Source organism: Peromyscus eremicus, chromosome 5 (genome assembly GCF_949786415.1).
Source record: "Peromyscus eremicus chromosome 5, PerEre_H2_v1, whole genome shotgun sequence".
Classification (NCBI taxonomy): domain Eukaryota; kingdom Metazoa; phylum Chordata; class Mammalia; order Rodentia; family Cricetidae; genus Peromyscus; species Peromyscus eremicus.
In genome coordinates this window covers 57,382,665-57,400,546 of record NC_081420.1, presented here as the reverse complement: position 1 = coordinate 57,400,546, position 17,882 = coordinate 57,382,665, and the positions used below count along the sequence as shown (strand labels likewise).

The 17,882-nt window shown below is 41.7% G+C and overlaps 2 protein-coding genes across 3 annotated transcripts in view; one reads left to right on the top strand and one right to left on the bottom strand.

Annotated features, from left to right (window-relative positions):
• The first annotated feature begins 2 nt into the window (after positions 1 to 2).
• Positions 3 to 10,716, top strand: Kin (Kin17 DNA and RNA binding protein). Of its 2 annotated transcripts, XM_059263510.1 has the most exons (5): positions 3 to 193; positions 3,665 to 3,759; positions 8,576 to 8,619; positions 8,706 to 8,828; positions 9,753 to 10,716. In XM_059263510.1, exons 1-5 carry the CDS (start codon positions 80 to 82, stop codon positions 10,553 to 10,555), a joined length of 1,179 nt encoding a protein of 392 aa, XP_059119493.1. In that variant the 5' UTR covers positions 3 to 79; the 3' UTR covers positions 10,556 to 10,716. The 2 variants fall into 2 exon arrangements, with proteins under 2 accessions (XP_059119493.1, XP_059119494.1); XM_059263511.1 differs by lacking the exons at positions 3 to 193; positions 8,576 to 8,619 and having other exon boundaries at positions 3,666 to 3,759.
• A 2,349-nt stretch (positions 10,717 to 13,065) lies between these two features.
• Itih2 (inter-alpha-trypsin inhibitor heavy chain 2) overlaps positions 13,066 to 17,882 on the bottom strand; it is a 38,802-nt gene continuing 33,985 nt past the window's right edge. Inside the window, exons 17-21 of the mRNA XM_059262426.1 lie at positions 16,958 to 17,071; positions 16,391 to 16,589; positions 15,507 to 15,679; positions 14,711 to 14,822; positions 13,066 to 13,355 (exon numbers count right to left, since the gene is read on the bottom strand). Of these exons, the coding sequence (XP_059118409.1) occupies positions 13,208 to 13,355; positions 14,711 to 14,822; positions 15,507 to 15,679; positions 16,391 to 16,589; positions 16,958 to 17,071 (746 nt within the window). The 3' untranslated portion in view covers positions 13,066 to 13,207. The remainder of the gene's footprint in view (positions 13,356 to 14,710; positions 14,823 to 15,506; positions 15,680 to 16,390; positions 16,590 to 16,957; positions 17,072 to 17,882) is intronic.

Below are 17,882 nucleotides of genomic sequence, written 5' to 3'. Positions count from 1 at the left end.
TTAGTCCCGCCCGCCACCCCCCCCAGCCGATCCAGTTCCGCTTCCGGCTGCTTGAGCGTTGTAGCGCTTTTGGGTCACCATGGGCAAGTCGGATTTTCTGAGCCCCAAGGCCATCGCGAATAGAATTAAGTCCAAAGGACTCCAGAAGCTTCGCTGGTACTGCCAGATGTGCCAGAAACAATGCCGTGACGAGGTAAGTGGCTCAGGGTGGCCGCGACCCCCGACCGCGACGCCGGTACCCTTCTCCGACGCTGCGCCCCGACACGGAGCGCTTTTCCGCGCAGTCTTCCCCAGCCGGGCGCAAGAGGTCTGTGACCCTCGCCGCCCTTCGCGCGGCCCTCCAACTCCACCAGAAATAATCCCAGACAGGCACTGACTGATTGCCATGGACTTGGGCAAATAAAGTTTCCTCTTATTGGTAAAGTGGAGGTAATACTTGTACCTATCTGCTGTAAGGTTGTCACTGAGTTTTGTTTTGTTTTGTTTGAGACTGGGTCTCCGCATGATTTAAACGTAATTATCTCCCAAAGTTCCCACTTGCTACTACCATCCTATGGGGGTTAGAGTTTCAGTATATGGATTTCAGAAAGGTACAAGCTTGCATTCCATAGCACCTAGAAGTTAACTTTAAATGTTTTACGATACTTACTTTTTGTCTGAAATATTTTATAGTAAATTGTATAAATGTCAGTATACTTCTGAAAACTTAAATATGTGATCAACATAACAAGCTAATCGCCTGTATCATTTCAATATATGTGAAAATGCCACTAATATAGCAAATCTAATTAAAAAAAAACCCTTTACATCTGATACACTATTTTATTTCTACTTTACTTTGGAGACAGTGCCTCAGTATGTCGCTTCAGCTGGCCTGGAACTCACCGTGTAGATAGACCAGGCTGGCCTCAAGTAAGATCCACCTGCCTCTGCTTCCTGAGTGCTGGTGTCAAAGATGTAGACCACCCCACTTCATATTAATACTTTCTTGGTAGTCTGGTGGTGGGGACCAGGAACCTTGTTTATTAAGCAGTGCTACAAGTTAATGCAGGGTCTTACCCCCCCCCCCCATTTATATTATCTTTTGCGGGGGGGTTGTTTTGTTTTGTTTTGATTTTTTGAGACAGGGTTTTTTGGCTGTCCTGGAACTCACTCTATAGACCAGGCTGGCCTCGAACTCAAAGAGACCCGCCTGCCTCTGCCTCTGCCTCCCCAGTGCTGGGATTAAATGCGTGAGCCACCACCACCTGGCTATTATCTTATTTTGATGAGTGTGTGTCACCAAATGTCTACAGATCCCACTGATGCCCGTTGAGGGCGCACAAGTCTCACACACATAATGGGGGTCAAAGGGCAACTTGTAGTTGGTTACATTTTGCACCTTTTCTTTCTGGCTCGCTGTTACCTTCTTTTTTTTTTTTTTTTTTTTTTTTTTTTTTTTTTTTTTTTTTTTTTTTTTTTCGAGACAGGATTTCTCTGTATAGCTTTGCACCTTTCCTGGAACTCGATTTGTAGACCAAGCTAGCCTTGAACTCACAGAGATCCGCCTGCCTCTGCCTCCTTAGTGCTGGGATTAAAGGTGTGTGCCACCACTGCCCAGCTGCAAAGCTCTGGCATACTTACAGTCATTTCTTAATCTTTTATTTGTCCATGGGCCATCTATAATTTTTGCCTAATTTGTGCACTACCTGAAAGAAATGGTTATTTCAATTTTACTTCAAAAGCAGTTTGGTAACAAAATATAAATAAAAAGGGAAACAAAATGTTATTAAATTGTAGAAACCCAAAGGAATGGACTGGGAAGGGTGGAAGGGATAGATATCATGGGCCTTGTCTTCTTCCTTCTCGGTTTTCCCGCATTGCAAGATAGGGACAGAAAAAGGAACATGTAAGAGCCAACATCCTCCTTCCCTTGACCACCTTTGAAGTAGGGAAGGCAGCGAATATACCCGAGGACAGACAGCCACAATCAGAAGAACCTTACAAAGAAAACTGGCAATTACCAGAACTAGTCATTTATCTTCTTCTCATGAGAACTTAATTTCAGAATAACATCTGAGGATAATCAAGTAGGTGCAGGTGTGGTGGCACATGCTTCTAATTTCAGCACTTCAGAGGCAGAGATGGGAAGATCACAAGTTTCAGTCCAGGATGTACTAACACAGTGAGACCCTGTCTCAAAAAAAAAAAGTTGTTGGTAAGCTAGACAAACAGGCAGGATTTCAGAGCATCAGTCTGTTGGTTCTTACTCTTAGAAAGAGGAAAGTATATGTATATGAGTGCTCTATTTGCATGTCTGCTTTTTAAAAAAATTATTTATGCATATGAGTGTTCTATTTGCATGTATGCCTGCATGACAGGAGAAGGCATCAGACAGAAGAGGCCATCAGATCCTGTTATGGATGGTTGTGAGCCTCCATGTGGTTGCTGGGAATTGAACTCAGGACCTCTGCAAGAGCTACGTATGTACTATTGAAATTTCAGGTTCAAATAAGGTAGAAGAAATATACCAATACATATATGTTGTTTTTAAGTTTTTATTTGTTTGTGAATGTTAGAAGAGGTGCTGGGTCCCCTGGGGCTGTAACATTGTGAATGTTATAGAGACAGTTGTGAACACCCTGATGTAGGTGCTGGGAACTGAACTGAACTTTAGGTACTTTGCAAGAGCAGCTGGTTCTCTTCACCATTGAACCATTTCTAGCCCCAGCTTGCCTTTTTTTTTTAAATAGTCTTAAAAAGTATAGCTATAATACAGTTAACAAAATTTAAGTAATAGACATTGCTGTCTTTTGGTTAATAAACTAAAGTAGAAGAAAATAAGAGAAAAGAGTGTCTGGAGGGGAAATCAGAGACGGTCCTTTTTGTTTCATTGCATCTCTCCAGGATCTTGCTAAGAAGCAGGTGCTCAGTAAAAACTATTCAGTCCCCACCGTGAAGTCGGAGTCTGGCAGCATTATATATAAATGGCTGCTTTACAGCACCACTCTCCATCTCTAGACCTTGACTGCTCTGTAATTGGCAGGGTTGCAAAACTCAGCTCTGTGGCAAGCAAAATGCAAAACAGGCCTGCAGAGAGGGCTCAGTCAGTACAGTATCCCCCACGCACGTGTGAGGACCTGCGTTTGGATCACCAGGGAGGCGGAGGCAAGAGGATCCCTGGAGCTTACTTGGTGGCTAATCTTCCTGAACCTGTGAGCTCCAGGTTCGATGAGAGACCCCCATCTCAAAAGAAGTAGCTGGAGAGTGACAGGATCCACCTATGGTCTACACACACACACTCACTTACACTAGAGTGTGGTTATAGCTAGTGATTTGATTTTGTAAAAATAATTTATCAGGACTGGAGAATGGCTCAATGGTTAAGAGCACTGGCTACTCTTCCAGAGGACCCAGGTTCTATTTCCAGCACCCTACTGTCTGTAACTCCAGTTCCAGTGGATCCGATACTGTAGTCTGACCCCCTCGGACATAACACGTAAGGCGGTACACAGGCATACATGCAGGCAAAATACCCATGCATAATTTTAAAAGTTAAAAAAGAATTTTTTAATTAAATTAACTTTAATTAATTAAAGAATGCATTTGCAGGCTTAAGGAACTACTCAGGAGAGTGCTGTGCTATGTAGATGAGAGTTTAACTACTACACATTTTTTTCTGTAGAATGGCTTTAAGTGCCACTGTATGTCTGAATCTCATCAAAGACAACTGTTGCTGGCTTCAGAAAACCCTCAGCAGTTCATGGATTATTTTTCAGAGTAAGTACCTCTTAAATGTTACTCAGTCGGCCATGTAATTTTGGAAGTGCTTAATATTTTACGCAGGAGATCTGTTGTCCCTTATGTGTTGAGATGACTGGAGTCTTCCTGTGCTCAGTCTTTGTCTTCTTTTGAAATTAAGAACAGTATGCCACTGTTACCAAAGTGTATCTTAGAGCTGTCCTTCCTTCCTTTCAATTCAGCACTGCCCGGCCTCATGTCTTTCCCCTTGCAGGGGTTTTGGGGTGGCGCCCTGGGATAAGCTTCCTGAGTGTTTCTGTGCTTTAGTATTCTCATGGGTATGATGGCACTGAAGTGTCATCCTGACCCAACTGGCAGGCTCCTGCATAGAACCGGAAGAAGAGTGAGAGAGCTAATGTTTTTAAAGGGCTCAGAAGCGTGTCTAGTACTAATAATGATTTTCTGTTAATTGTTAGCAGTAAGTACTAGTCTTTTTTTTTTTCAAACTTCTAGATATTTTCTGAGGATCCCTTTATACATATGATTGAAGATTCTTTTTTTTTTTTAAAGATTTATTTTTTATGTATATAGCATGTATGATTGCAGGCCAGAAGAGGGCACCCGATCTCATTACAGATGGTTGCGAGCCACCATGTGGTTGCTGGGAATTGAACTCAGGACCTCTAGAGGAGCAGTCAGTGATCTTAACCTCTGAGCCATCTCTCCAGCCCCTGATTGAAGATTTTTTTTTTTTAAAGATTTATTTATTAATTATGTATACAGTGTTCTGCCTGCATGTATGCTTGCAGGCCAGAAGAGGGCACTAGATCTTATTATAGATGGTTGTGAGCCACCATGTGGTTGCTGGGAATTGAACTCAGGTCCTCTGGAAGAACAGCCAGTGCTCTTAACCGCTGAGCCATCTCTCCAGCTCCCTGATTGAAGATTCTTAAGGGCTTTTGTTTCTATGGGTTTTATGTGTCAACATTTGAAATTAAATCTAAAAAAATTACAAATATTTATTAGTCTATTTAAAAATACTAATACATTTACCCTATGTTCAAATATAACAGGGACTTGGAAGAGGACCCAGAGGATAAAGTGCTTGCCATACACATTTGAGTTGCAATCTGCAGCATCCTCATAAAAGCCAAACAAGTATGATCAGCCCATAATCCCAATGTTCAGAAGGCAGAGACAGTGGATCTCTGGGGCAAGCCACTAGCTAGACTAGTTAAATTGGTGAGCTCTGGGTTTAGCAAGAGAGCCTGCCTCAATAAATAAAATGAAGAGCAATCAAGAAAGACACTTAGTTGACCTCTGGCCTCCATACATACACAGAATGTATATGTACCTACACTCGAGTATACACACATGGGTCTCTCTTTTTTTTTTCTCCTTGATTTAAGACAGAATCTCACTATGTAGCAAAGGTTAGTCTTAAACTCACATTGTTCTTGTCTCAGCCCCACAAATGCTATAATTACAGGTATGTTCCATCACAACTAGCTGAGATTTTTAATAATAAAAAGCAAACCACAAAAACAAAACAAAGCAACATACTATATTTTCCGAATACAAAAACATATATTTTACATTTTTGCAAATCTCTTCAATATCTTACTTAATAGGCAGCTGAATGCTCACCTTTGCTTCCACATTTAGCCTGTTAAAATGTTTCAATTGAGGAATATAACTCAGCAGTCTTACTTTTGAGGACGTGTCTGCCAAATGCCCAGTTTGGAATAATGGTAGTTTATGTCTTTTTGTCTTTTATGTCCCATGAGAAAAGGTATTCAACTCACAGCTCAATTGCACGGCACTTTTCTCACAGCAGCTGTGATGCACAGTGGTGGTAGTTCATCTGTAATTCTCATTTTATCATGGACGGTTAGCAAGGTGATTTGAAGGCTGTGATTTAATACAACCAACAAATTTTACTGCTCCATGGGGACATTCTGGATAAAGCCAGTGTCAGTTTTCAGTGATTGGTGTGGTGTCACATAGTACATCGTTGTCAGATGGCTTGAGATCACTACCTGTGACCTTGTCTGTATGCTAAGCTGCTGGTTGGTTTACCTTCCATCTTCAGAATATTTATGCATGCATTCATTTGTGTTTTGAAACAGGGTCTTATTATGTAGTCCTGACTGACTCGGTACTCACTCTGTAGTACAGGCTGGTCTCTGATTCACATCTGTCCTCTTACCTGAGCCTCCTTAGTGCTGGTATGATATGTGTCTACTATGAAGCCCATTTTCTTTCCATTGCTTTTAATCTTATCAGTGCAAAACACCACAATGACAAAGGTAAAATAAGTTTAGTTTGTGAACTACCTAAAACCATCCTGAGTACCACCAGATGCTCAGGCCACACACCGGGAAAGAACATTGTGACAAGTGCTAGACACTTCCTGCCTTTACCTGCTTTCTACCTCCTGTTCACGACACTGCCTCCTGTCTGTCTGTCAGTCTCTTGAAGTCACTTGTGGCTTTTTCCCATGCTCATCGTCCTTGGTCTGTCTTCAGTGGCTAATGCTTGTAACTCTTCACTGACATACCTCTCTCTTGTGGGTTCTTCCATGACCTTCTTCCTTCTTCTTCCTTCTTTTTCCTCCTCCTTCCTTCTCTTAGCTCCTCAAATACCAGAAAGTTCTTCAGGATGATTCTCTGATCTTTTTATCTCATCCCACAGTCACCGTAAGTCACATTTTTTTAACTGTTGCCTTTTTGGTCAGGTGTCTCCTAACCCCCATTCTTGACGTTCTTTTCTACCGTTTGTCCTAAGTTACAGATGATTTTTTTCCTTGACAGCTCTGCTTTTCTGAAAGCTAGTTCACAATCATTTCTTTGATTTTTATTTTTAAAAATTTATTTTATGTGTATGAATGTTTTGCCTGCATGTGTGTATGTGTACCATGAGTAGTACATGGAGGCCAGAAGAGGGCAATAGATCTCCCTGGAACTGGAATTAGGATGGTTGTGAGTTGGGTCCTTTGCAAGATCAACAAGTACTCTAAACCACTGAGTGATCTCTCCAGACCTGGAGTCAGCATTTCTGAAGTTTAACTTAGAATGTTACCCACCAAACCTCGTTGTCAGCTAATAGAACTCCAGTCCCCTCGGAACCTCTTACCTAGTCTATGTGATGCCCTTCAAACTTAGGTCCTTCCCACTCTTTCTGTCCTAGTAGTGGTTCCCAGCATCTCTCATTTCACTCATTTCATGATTCCTCACTGTTGTTCTTTTCTACCCAGTGTTCTACAAACAGTTGTGTGTACTGGATTAGCTTAGATTTAAAACGATGGCAGAACCCGCACCTGGCTTCTCATTCAGGAGATCTTGGATGGGGCCAGAGATTGTACATTTCTGTAACATTCCCAAATGATAGTGTGCTGCTGGCTCGGGGGAACATCATTTGAGAATTCTGTTCTCTGCTGCCGACCAAGATTTTCTCCCTCCCTCTCTGCTTCCCTTTTTTCCTCTCTTCCTCCCTCCCTCCCATCCTTTTCCTGTCATGGTTTGAGTACAGATTAATTTTTTTTTTAAGTTAGCATGCAAAGTAATGAGTTTCATCATAACATTTTCAAATGTGTTATTATACTGTCTCATAATTCATAATTCCCCTGCTGGCATCCCCTCCCTTCCTGTCCTTCTCCACTACTTGTCTCATCCCTTTCTTCCCCCAAGTAATGTCTACTCTTCTGTTTGCAGGCCACATATGTTCTATTACCCTCTTTCTTCTCTCCTTTAAGATCTCATCATCCTCTCTCGTGATCCCCTTCAGGTTTCTTTACACACACACACACACACACACACAATTTTAAATCTAAGTTTCACATATGAGAGAAAACATATTTGTCTTTATGATCTAGCTTACTTAACATCATGATTTCTATTTCTATCTTTTTTTTCCTTGCAAATGTTATGATTTCATTTCTATTTAAAAATTACTTATTTTATGTGTATGAGTTTTTTGCCTGTGTGGAGACTAGAAGAGGGTGTTGAATCACCTGGGGCTGGAGTCAAAGGCAGTTGTGAGCAGCTATGTGGTTGCTGGGAATCAAACCTGGGTCCTCATGGGGAGCAGCCACTGGTGTTATTGGCTGAACCATCCTCTTTATTTCCTTTATGGCTGTATAAACCATGATTATCTTCCAAATTACAGTGTTTAATTTTTCAAACCTAAGTTATTTGGGTTGGAAATGCTTTTCTGTTGCTTTCTGAAAATTAGATCTGTATAGCATGACATTCAAGATTCAAAAATTAGATCAGAGCCCATCTTCAAGCCACATCTTCTCCCCTCATGTCATTCTGCCTCTGCTCACCCTCATTGTCATCCTAAATTCCAGCCAAAGTAGGTTAAGTGTCATCTTTCAAACACACCCTGTGTTCATGCACTGTTAATAAGGAATGGCCTTCCCTTTTGACCTTTGAATTATATTCCACTGTCCCTATTAAAATCCCCTCTGGCAATGCCCTCAAATTTATTTATATTTTGTTACATTTCCTTTGTTAGTTGACTTTATGGGAACTGCTTGAAGGTTAAGATATGCCATTTGCTCGTTTGGACAGGGTGGTATTATTATGCCCTAGTCATTAGCACAAAGATCCTATGGTCAACCTTCTCTAAAGACATGTGCTAGCTTTCACCATGGCTGCTTTGCTAAGGCCACATTTCAACTCCAGGCTGATCTTTGCAGTTCTTTCTGTGTTCACTTTAAAGGTTTATGGCACATGGTAACATAGGTGGTTGATGTGACATTTGGTCACTAAAGTTTATGATGGCTTACACTTAAGATGGCGCTTTATATTTGTAGCAAGTACCTTAATATTTTCCTTTCTTTCTTCACTAGGGAATTCCGAAATGACTTTCTGGAACTTTTGAGGAGACGCTTTGGTAAACATCTTAAATATTGCGTAAATAACAATTTCATAATTGAGTGAGTTTTTTTCAGGCTCAACAGTGTCACATTTTGTTTTTAGGCACTAAGAGAGTCCACAACAACATTGTCTACAATGAATACATCAGCCATCGAGAGCACATCCATATGAACGCCACTCAGTGGGAAACGCTGACCGACTTTACCAAGTGGCTGGGCAGAGAAGGTAAGAAGAGAACAGTGAAACTGGTGTTCCGTGGCTTTCTTTCTAGGAGAGAAATCATTGTCAGCTTCTGTCTGATTTTATGGAAAATAAGGTCTGTAGGGAAGTTAGGAAAGCAGGAGGGGAACCAAGAGTTCCATGGTTAAGTTTGTTATATGCCACTTTGGTCATTTTTAGTTTTTGAAACTGGGTCTTAATATAGCCCAGGCTGCAATGGAACTTGTGACCCTCCTGCCTCTGCTTCCCAGGGGCTGGGCTTGCAGGCTTTGGGTCCAAAGTGGCCAGCTTGAGGACTTCTTTGACAGTGCCCGAGGCATTCTGTTTCCGGCACTTTTCATCACTGTGACAAAATGCCTGAGAAAGTTGATTTTGACTCACAGTTTCTGAGTATTGAGTTCATGTCACTTGGCTCCTGTGCCCCTGGGGCTGTAGTGAGGGAGAGCATCATGTCAGGGAGCACGTGATGGAGCAAAGCCACAAGAAGAGGCAAAGGAGGAGCAAGGGGCAAGGGTAACTATAACGAGAAATCCGCAGAGTCTGTTTAAAGGGCAAAGAATTTAGTTTTTCTTTCCCGTTTCTGAACTTCATATGATGAGAAATTAGGAAGACAGGAGAAATTTGGTGTCAATATTTAGCTCATTTAGAGTGCCACTTTATTAAGTTAACAGATCATTCTGTGTTCATTGGACAGTAAGGACTCTGTTGTAGTTGAACAGTTGTTCCTAAAGTGATTCCTTGGGCAGCTCTTGCTTAGCTGTTACCTGAGCATAGCTATATAAGCATGGAAGTGAAGAAATCGCCCTGTGTTTCAGGGCTTTGTGTTTGAGGACACTCGATTGTAGTCACTGAATGTGCAGAGATGGAACACACTGTGCTTGTTGTTTACTTTGGATGTACACGAAGTCATGCTGGTTTTCTCCCCCCAAGGGTTGTGTAAAGTGGACGAGACACCAAAAGGTTGGTACATTCAGTACATAGACAGAGACCCCGAAACCATCCGCCGGCAACTAGAGTTAGAAAAAAAGAAGAAGCAGGATCTTGACGATGAGGAAAAGACTGCCAAGTTCATTGAGGAGCAGGTGAGAAGAGGTCTGGAAGGAAAAGAGCAGGAGACACCTGTTTTTACAGAATTGAGCCGAGAAAATGATGAAGAAAAAGTTACATTCAATCTGAATAAAGGAGCAGGGAGCTCAGCGGGAGCAACATCGTCCAAGTCAAGCTCTTTGGGACCAAATGCACTGAAGACGCTGGGAAGTACAGCCTCCGTGAGGCGGAAAGAGTCTTCCCAGAGCTCGGCTCAGCCCGCAAAGAAGAAAAAGAAGTCCGCACTGGACGAAATCATGGAGCTGGAAGAGGAAAAGAAAAGAACTGCTCGAACAGACGCCTGGCTACAGCCTGGAATCGTTGTGAAAATTATAACCAAGAAACTCGGAGAGAAATACCACAAGAAGAAGGGTGTCGTTAAGGAAGTGATTGACAGATACACAGCTGTGGTAAAGATGATTGACTCTGGAGACAGGCTGAAACTGGACCAGACTCATTTAGAGACTGTCATTCCAGCACCAGGGAAAAGAATTCTAGTTTTGAACGGTGGCTACAGAGGGAATGAAGGCGCCCTGGAATCCATCAATGAAAAGGCCTTTTCAGCCACCATAGTCATTGAAACTGGACCTTTGAAAGGACGCAGAGTGGAAGGGATTCAGTATGAAGACATATCTAAACTTGCTTGAGCTTGGAAATTGGTTAACAATACATTGAAATCGTAAAGCATCAAATTGATGTTAGTCAAGGTACTATGTAACTCTACTGTGTTAGGGCATTTGTTTTGTATAAAAAGTGGATCTATTTAAATACTACTGGATAGTTTGAGTAAATTTATAATGAAATCTAATGTTTTTTAAGTGTCAAAACTGTCATTTTAGCTTTGTTCCTTTTTCCTTCATAAGACCCCCATTGTAGTGGGTAGCTGTTCCAGCTTTGACCTGGAAGAACTACCTCCATTGAGGCTTTGGTAACTGTTAGGCCTACAAGGCGGGGCCGAGACAGGAGCCCTTAAGACTTGAGATCCGGATGTGCCAGCTCTCTTGGTTCCTGGATCCTGGACACTGGAGGTAGACAGAGCAGAGTTCTCCAGAGAACACCAGTGGACTGCGCTACACCTTTCCCGGACCCTGTAACCTATCCCTTTACTTGTAAGTTACCCCACAAAATAAACCTCCCTTTTAACTATGTAGAGTTGCCTTAATACCTCCACCAATACCCCATGATGGTTTTTTGCCATCATTAAAGAATACCATAGTAAAGTGTTTCATGTAAGACAATTTCAAAAAAAAAAAATAGCAAATTCTTTTATCACATTAGTGTCTGTGTGTTTCTAATCAGGCAACCTTGACCTTCATTCTGATGACTCATTAGAGTCACTTATCTCTTGCTAAAAAAGACCAGTGTCTGTCGGGGTGGCTCAGCAGTAAAGAGTACTGACTTTTCTTCCAGAGAACCCACTTTACATTCCCAGCACCCACATGGTGGCTCACAACCATTTGTAACTCCGGTCCCAGATCCTGTGCCCTCTTACGGCCAGTGCATGACATGCTGAACAGATGTCCATGCCTGACAAACACCCACACACATAAAGAAATCCTTCCGTCGCTTGTGTGTCCAACCTTTGGTTCCTCTGGACCATACTGGAGAAAGAACTGCCTTGGAACATTCAAGGGTGCCTGACTGGTGGCCCATAGGTTGTGAGAACATAGGTTCTTTTATTTTCTATGACAATTGGGTCATAATGTTGTCATTTACAAAGTTCATGCTTGAGAACCAGGCACTCAGGCTACAATTTATACACACACACACACACACACACACACACACACACACATACACACACACGTACATTTAATAAGATACTGCTTAATTCTATTTAGGGTTTTTTCATTTATGTTTTTAAAGAACTATGTTGTGTGTGTGTAAGTATTTGTGTGTGTACCACATATGTCAGGACTCTGCACAGGTCAGAAGAGGGCATTGGATCTGGAATTGGAGTTACAGATGAATGTGAGCTGCCACGTGGGTACTGAGAACTGAACTTGGACCCTCACTGCAAAAGCAGAAAATGCTCTTCACTGCTGTACCAACTCTCCAGACCTTTGCATTTCCAGTCTTAACCCTAAAGAAAACTGACTTAGTTTATAGTCATTTTAAAAGTCTTTAAAACTTTGAAAAAAAAAAACTTGTTACTCAGGTATAATCTCAGACTTGTTTTTCTCAGTTAAGTTTTCCCATTCATTAAGATAAAATTCACATTTAATTGGGTTGGTTTAATGGTAGCTGTGTGATTGACACATGGGCCAAGCTTGTGAACACAGGCCACATGAGACCAAAGATAGCTAATATGTCTCGCAAATAGCAGGTCAATATTAGTCAGCTGAGATCTCAGTTGTTCATACTGTGTATAACTAAGTATCAAGTTGTGTTCCACATGGGCCAAGCTTGTGAACACAGGCCACATGAGACCAAAGATAGCTAATATGTCTCGCAAATAGCAGGTCAATATTAGTCAGCTGAGATCTCAGTTGTTCATACTGTGTATAACTAAGTATCAAGTTGTGTTCCCGGGATCCTCTAAAGAATGAACAGGCTTACCTAGGGAGAAAGCTGCTCTTTGCCAACTGTCCCCACTAAGTCGTTGGTCTTGTTTGAAATCCAAGGTTGATTGTTCATTTAAAATGGAAAATAAATCAACATATTTCTGGTCTCAAGAGGGATTACATATGACAGTCACTGATAAAGTTACTTTTATAAGTGATGCATGTTGAAACATCAACTTTTCAAGGTTGGTCACATGAGTTACACGTATGAGACTGATTTTACAGAACACTTCTATGGAACTATTCTATAGAACTGTTCCTCTGAGTTTTGCACATAAATGTCTATCTAGTTTTGACAGTGCTATCCCTGCAGCCCAGGAGTTCAGTGTAAGTCTCTGTTATGAAGCAGCTACGAAGAAGTAACGTCCCCTGTTTATTGTCAGTATTCACCCAAAGTCTCATAGTTGACCCTCCTGTGTACTAACAGCAAGTGTGTGCTTAATCTCAAGGCTGAGGTCGCATTCAACAGTAGATGGATTTTTCACAGTAAACACCAGCTCCTGGGGTTGGTCTCAGTGGCAGCTTGACTCATCAGCCACATCCTGGGTGTCACCTTGATTAACACACATCATCTGAAACCAGACTCCTGAGACTTCTTTGCAAATGTTTATTTTCTTAGCAGGCCTTTTAGACCACTCTAACATCTGGGTTTGTTTTGAGTTGCTGGAGTTGAGGAAAACTGCCAAAAGGGTCAGGGAGAAAACGTACACGTACAATTTCCAAAACCGTAAACTCTTAAGGCCGTTTGAGAAAGCTGTAGAGCTGAGGTACGAAGTAATCCTTGTAGTGCCCATCGATGAAACCTTTCCCACTGTTGTGCACAAACCAGCAGGGGACGTCTGTTCCAAACACAATATCTGTCCTGTAGTCCTTCTGTAAGCCTCTGAAAGGAAAATGGCATCTATGCTTAGGGAAAAGCCAACACAGGAACAGGGCACAGCTGGACACAAGTAGGCTCTTCCCTTCTCTTTGTGCCTTTCCTCTCTCTACCCACCCCCTACTCCTTCCCTACCCCCCAAGTGAAAAGAGGTGTCCGTGTCAGTGTCTAGGGGTTGGTGCTAGAAGATCAGACAGTAGCCATTGTGTCCTCAGACAATTAGCCCTATAGAAGCTGGCCTGTAGGGTCCTTCCACCCAGGTAACAGTGGCCGTGAATAGTAAACAAGGGGAAGGCTAAATAAAACAGTGCTGTAGGCTAGGCTGTGCTAGCAGAGGCACCGGAGGCACCTCCTCAATTTATGGATATGTTTTATTTAAGAGTGATGCCAGCTATTTATGCACAAATTCAAGTCTTCCCCTTAGAGGATGAAGAAGCTAAAATTTTAAAAATACCTACAGCACATTGCCATCAGTGAGTCTTAAAGGGATGGAGTGGGGCTCGTTCAGTTTCATTTGCTCATCGGAAATGTCACAGGAGTTTGTGAAAAGGCTCAGTGTTTGCCTTTTGTCATGGAAAAGATGATCTGTTGTGTTTTGTCATAGAAAAGATGTCTGCCTATGATGTAAGGCAGTTGCTGAGTAGTCTCACCCTGTCTCCATGCTTACTGGTATCTATTAATAATGAATTGTTTTCTGTCTGGTAAGCCAGTACCATTTGGGTGGTGTTCATGTGTCTGTATCATGGTGGCATATATCATAACTAATCTTGTGATTTAATTATCACTGTAAAGTTACATTTTAATTATGTGGAAGATAATAGCATTTCTGTACTGTTATTTTTAATAAGGAAAACTTTTATAAACTATCAAAAAGATAAAAAATGCTTTAAAGTGATATTAAGCAGGAGGGAGACAACTGAACAAGAAAGGGGAGGAATATCCAAAGAATTTATACTCAGAATGCTAAATTCCCACTTTGAAGTGAAGCATATGGATGTGATGTACGTAAGAAAAACTACCCCCAATACACTCAGTATATCCATATTCAAGAAGCCCTTACATAGAATATGCATACCTTCTCTGGCCCTGTGCTTCCTGGATATTTTGTGATCTTTTTTTCCTTTGGTCAACATCTTCAATTACTCAGTTCCTGACTGAAGGGCTCTAACATGCAGATGAGAGCACTAGAGTAATTCTTTTTGGCATTTCATGACGTGTGTGCACATACATGGGTCATTATCTGCATTTCATCTGGGCTCTCTGAAGTGTCCTTTGGCTAATATTGTATATGTGTCTACTGTCAATGACTTGTGGAGTTGGACAGCGGCTCCAGTGCCTTTTCTTACGCATCCAAGGCCTACCTGGTGACGGTCAGCTTATGTCCTTTCACTTCCATGCTTGCCTCTGGTTTTCCGGGATCTTTTCCTGCTCTTTCATTGAAGATATGGACGTCTGGCTCATTCATGAACTGACCTAATGACACAGAGCACAGACATTAATTTACATGGAATCCTGGAGTTCAAGTGACAGTTCCGTCCTCCCTCTGGACTCCCTTTGTACTTGATGTGGTCTACCAGACCATCAGTGAAGCGCTGCCCCTCTGATGGCAGCAGACAAGGTAGGCCTTGGAGAGAGTAGCTCACATCATAGGAATAGGGAGCTTTGTGATGCCACATGCTTACACCTGAACCCTTCTTAAAATGCCTGCATGTCATTGAGTCTGCTTGTCACAGACCTCCTAAGCCAAGTCACCTCTCTTCAGTCACAGAAAAAAAGTCTTGGCATAATTCATAACCTGTTTTGTCACTTGTCTTTCCACATTAGTGTCACTGGGCAGATGGTCTTGGCCATTGCATTCCCCGGTCACCCTGCTGTGTTGGGCCCTCTGCTCCCATAGCCGTACCTGCCACCTTCCCAACTTTTTTCTTTTCTTTTTCTTTTTTTTTTTTTTTTCCAGACAGGGTTTCTCTGTGTTGCCTTGGCAGTCCTGGAACTTGCTCTGTAGACCAGGCTGGCCTTGAACTCACAGAGATCTGCATGCCTCTGCCTCCTGAGCGCTGAGATTAAAGGTATGTGCCACCACTTATCAACTACCTTCCTACCTAACCATAGTTGTCAAAGTCACTGCCTACATGTCCAATGGTTGAGATGCTTTACCTAAGAGTCCATGTGCACTGGGTGAAAACTTGTTTGTGGGGGGGATGTAGATCCCGAGAAAGTCCACATTGACTGGATGCTTCTTCCACACATGATGCAGCAGAACGGAAAAGAACATCTCCTTATCCACGGTCAGAGTCACAGATTTCCCCTTCTTCACGGAGATAAGCACCCTATGTGAAAGTCAACATAGATTCTAGATGATTCTGGAACAGACATCTTATTAAATGTTAAATTATTTTCTGTGTGTGTGTGCTCATGCATGTGTGCATGTGTGTGTTTTACAGTACACTAGTGCATGTCAACTTGCAAAGGTTTGTTCTCTCCATCCACTCGGGTAATCAATCTCAGCAGCAAGTGCCTTTACACACTGAGCCATCTTGCAAGACTCAGAACAGATATTTTTTTAAGCAAGTCATTCTCAGGCCTAATACAGACTTTCCATTGAGAACGTCACCATGTCGGTGCTATGGGATAATGCATGTCTATAACAATCAGTGAGCAGGTCCTAATGGGAAGACACTCTTGCATAAACTGCAACCATACTGCTGATGTAGTATGATTCTGATGTAGTCACCTACACATTTCCATGGATGGATCTGCTTACTGATGCATCACACACATGTATTGAGCACTTACTGTATGCCATGTACTGTGGCTTATGACTTACTGTATGCCATGTACTGTGGCTTGTCACTAAGGCACAGTGAGCTTTGAAAACAATTTCTGGCACCAAGGATAGCATAGTAGATGAGAACAACTTCCCCTAACCTTGACTTCCTTGTATTTAAAATGATGACTGTTCTCTGCTGATGCTGAGCCTGGACTGGCTTCTGCAGCCATGTTCCAAGGGCACATGGGAACCAACATGGAATAATACTTGCCTCTGATTCCCAAGACGAGCTGTATCAGACCAGGACAAGCGAGATGTAAAAGAACCATAGCTCAGGGTGATTGTCTCTGTGCTGATTTCTATTTTCATGTCTTCTTTTTGGAAATAAAATCCCAGTTTTCCAAAGTAGGTTTTTAGTTTTCCATTCTCTACCTTCTTGGCACCAATAAGCTGACCGTTGACTAAAATCCCTGTCAAAGGAAAGATGCTTTCTCTCTTGTACTCCACATGTGGGCACCACAGTTTGTATTTATAACATTTGACAAGTTGAGAAAAAATTTTCATAGTACAATATTTTTCTTTATAAAATCTTATTTTACAGTTAATTTATTATAAAATAATTAAATGAAAATAACAGCTCATGCTCAAAATATATGTTTTAAGCTATAATTGCTTGAAATGCTTAATATATATAATTTAATTTCTCACTAATCATAAAACTTTTAAAACTAAAATATCTAGTAAGCTGAAAAAGAAAGGAATCCCAGGTAGTCACAAGGAAGCATGGCCATCATACAAATAGTTAATTCAAATATAATATAATCTGCTTTTATGTTACCTGATTCTGGATCAGACACCAGGTTAAGGATTTTTCCAGGTTCTGAGTCAATATTGAAACAAATATTCTTTTGGCTTTTTGGCAGGTAAATGATGAAGTGGGGGTCATTTTCCACTAGAAAATATACAAGGGAAATGTAAGCAAAATTATAAAAAGGAAGATGATTTCTGTCATTGTTTTTTGAGACAGGATCTAAGCTTGTAGCCCAGGCTGTCCTTGGATTTGTGGTCTTCTTGCCCCAGCCTCCAGAATGCAGGATTACAGGCATGCATCAGCATTAACTCCTAGTATTTCCTTTCATCCTTCACACCGTATAGTTCATGTCCAGTGGTCAACCACTACTTGGCTCATTGATTTATGTCAAAGCTGGGCACTAGAGGGCGTTGTTAAACTGTGGAACAATGGCTCCTTTGAAAAGCAACTATGGTAATTTTTTTCCTTTTATATAAATACAATGTGATGTTTTGAATAAGAATGCCCCCCTCACCCAAGTTCATCTATTTGAGTGCTTAGTCACCAGGGAGTGGCACTACTTGAGAAGGATTAGGAAGTGCAGCCTTGTTGGAGTAGGTGTGGTCTTTTTGGAGGAAGTGTATCATTGGGGCTGGGCTTTGAGGTTTCAAAAGCCCAAGCTGAGTATCTCTCTGTCTTCCTGCTGCCTGTGGATCCAGCTGTAGAACTCTCAGCTACTTCTCCAGCACCATGTCTGCCTGTGTGTCACCATGCTCCCTGCCATGATCATAATAGACTAAACCTCTGAAACTGTAAGCAAGCTCTCAATTAAATGCTTTCTTTTACAAGAGTTACTGTGTTCATTGTGTTCCTTCACAGCACTAGAACACTAAGACAGTTTGCTTGAATAAAATTGTTTTATGGGAGACAACAGTTATTTCTGCAATCCTACTTTACTGAAATCCTATCAGAT